The 2,417-nt window shown below is 41.9% G+C and overlaps 1 protein-coding gene across 1 annotated transcript in view; it reads right to left on the bottom strand.

Annotated features, from left to right (window-relative positions):
- LOC109823229 overlaps positions 1,150-2,417 on the bottom strand; it is a 3,336-nt gene continuing 2,068 nt past the window's right edge. The window contains exon 5 of the mRNA XM_020389517.1: positions 1,150-1,167. Coding sequence (XP_020245106.1) covers positions 1,150-1,167 — 18 coding nt within the window. The remainder of the gene's footprint in view (positions 1,168-2,417) is intronic.

Genomic DNA, 2,417 nt, shown 5'->3' on the forward strand with positions numbered 1-2,417 from the left:
TCTATATATATATATGAGAAAACTGGGGAAGCGCTGGCCAGCGCTTCCCCCGTGCGCTGCATTCCACGTGGCTGCTCGCGGTTAGCTTCCTCCGTTGAATTGAAATCAGCGAAGCTTGGGTTTTTTTTGCAAAAAGCGCAGTGCGTTTCAAATGAAGCTTTTCTCGTGACCCCAACCCAGATCCAAATCCCAAAATTCCTCTCTTCCTCTCCCCCCTCCTCCTTCCGTCCCCAAAACCCCGCCCTCAACAAGCTCCGCCTCCGCCGCATCTTCGACCTCTTCGCCCTCAACTCCGACGACCTCAGCTCCTCCTCCGAGCTCTTCCTCGCCCTCCACCGCCTCGGGCTCGCTGTACCGCAGCCCCAAATCCGCCATCACTCTCGTCGTCGACCAACTCTGAGATCTTTTTTTGCAAAAAGCGCAGTGCGTTTCAAATGAAGCTTTTCTCGTGACCCCAACCCAGATCCAAATCCCAAAATTCCTCTCTTCCTCTCCCCCCTCCTCCTTCCGTCCCCAAAACCCCGCCCTCAACAAGCTCCGCCTCCGCCTCCGCCGCATCTTCGACCTCTTCGCCCTCAACTCCGACGACCTCAGCTCCTCCTCCGAGCTCTTCCTCGCCCTCCACCGCCTCGGGCTCGCTGTACCGCAGCCCCAAATCCGCCATCACTCTCGTCGTCGACCAACTCTGAGATCCCCCTCCCTCCTCCCCCCAAGACCCCATCCAGTCTGAGATCCCCCTCCCTCCTCCGCCGCATCTGGTTAAAAAGAACACTGACGCTGACGCCGACGCCCGAGATCCGACGCCGCCGATGCTGACGCCGCGAGCTCCAGTTCAGCCCCACTCTCAATCTCAAAGGTAAAGCCTTTGAACTGTTTCCTTGTTCTTTTTAACCAGAGAGAAGTTTTAGTGCTTGCTTGAATCATGATTGATTTAGGGATTAGGGAGGAAAACAATAGCAGACAAAGAATTTTGTGGTATTGCAGTTGATTAAAAACTGTGCGATATTTTTCTCTAGTAAAATTAGCATAGGGCATTCTCCTGACAAATCCTCATTGCATTTTTCTGAAATGTGACCTTTGTTGATCGAGCAATGGACCTTTTAGGCTAAATTTTAGTCAACAAATTTGTTAGTTTGTGACATATTAGATTTAACTATGGCTATAAGCCTATAATCAATCAAAATCAGGAACAGCTTTAAAGCCCATATGCTTACATTTAAAGTAGTATTAGTTTACATGTTTTAACTTTTTAATCTTAATTATGTTTGCAAATTTATCTTAAGCTTATACTTGGATGTAGATTTCAGGCGCTACTTGTTTTTTTTAAGATCTTTGGAGAGTAGCAATTTGATCATGCATATTTTTTGTCAATTTCATGGACAAATTATTTGTGTTTGTTGAATTGTTGAAATTTTGGGATCAGTTAGGAATTTGGGATCAGTTAGCATTTGGAAATTGGTTAGCTGCTGCTTATTTCCAAGTTATACATGTCAATAGCATTTGGAATTTGGGATCAGTTAGCATTTCATGGACAAATTATTTGTGTTTGTTGAATCTGCATCGTAGCGAGTTTGGTTGGCATAAAAGAACCTGCCTTCTTTTTGGTGTGCATGTTTTGATCGTTAAGGTGTGTAAACATTTCATGGTAGCACAATTTCTATCAAATTTGGAAACAATGAGTTGAAATTTCTATCATCTGTGTAAACATTTCATGGTAGCACAATTTCTATCAAATTTGGAAACAATGAGTTGAAATTTCTATCATCCTGAACTTCAGGTTTTAGTTCACTGCCACTCGCCACCGAGCTCCTCCTCCGCCTTTCTCTCGAGCTCTCTCTCTGGATCCCTCTCTCAATCCGCGAGCGCAGGTAAAATTCTGCGTGTGGCAGTGAACTATGTTGATTTCACTATAGCACTTGATCTTAAAGAAATGAGAGATTAAAATTTTTGCAGTTCTTGAAATGAGGGGATTAAAATTGGGAGCTGCTGAATATATATTGTTGTCAACAGGGTTATTTGCAATCTTAATTAACTTTGTTTATATATCTGTTCTTGTTGTGAAAATTGAACCTAGTTCGTAGTTTCAACGAACCAGTTCAAAATATAGCATTTGAAGGTTTTAATTTGGGATATTGTATCATAATTGACTCAAAACTTTTTATTTTTATGTGGATGGAAATTGAACCTAGTTAATTTTTTTCCCGATGAACTCATATAATTTCATCGTGGATGTTATATTATGGTAGTTCTCTTGAGATAATGGCTCAAACTGTAGCATTGTTGCAATTTTATATGGTCTTTTTTTATATATATGGTCTTTTGAGAATAATTTGAGTATTTCTTGGTAATATTGTTGGCCTTCTTGTTTTGATGATGTTTAACAAATAATTTATTACTAATGTTGTTTGTCTAGTATT

This window comes from Asparagus officinalis, chromosome 9 (assembly GCF_001876935.1).
Source record: "Asparagus officinalis chromosome 9, Aspof.V1, whole genome shotgun sequence".
NCBI lineage: Eukaryota > Viridiplantae > Streptophyta > Magnoliopsida > Asparagales > Asparagaceae > Asparagus > Asparagus officinalis.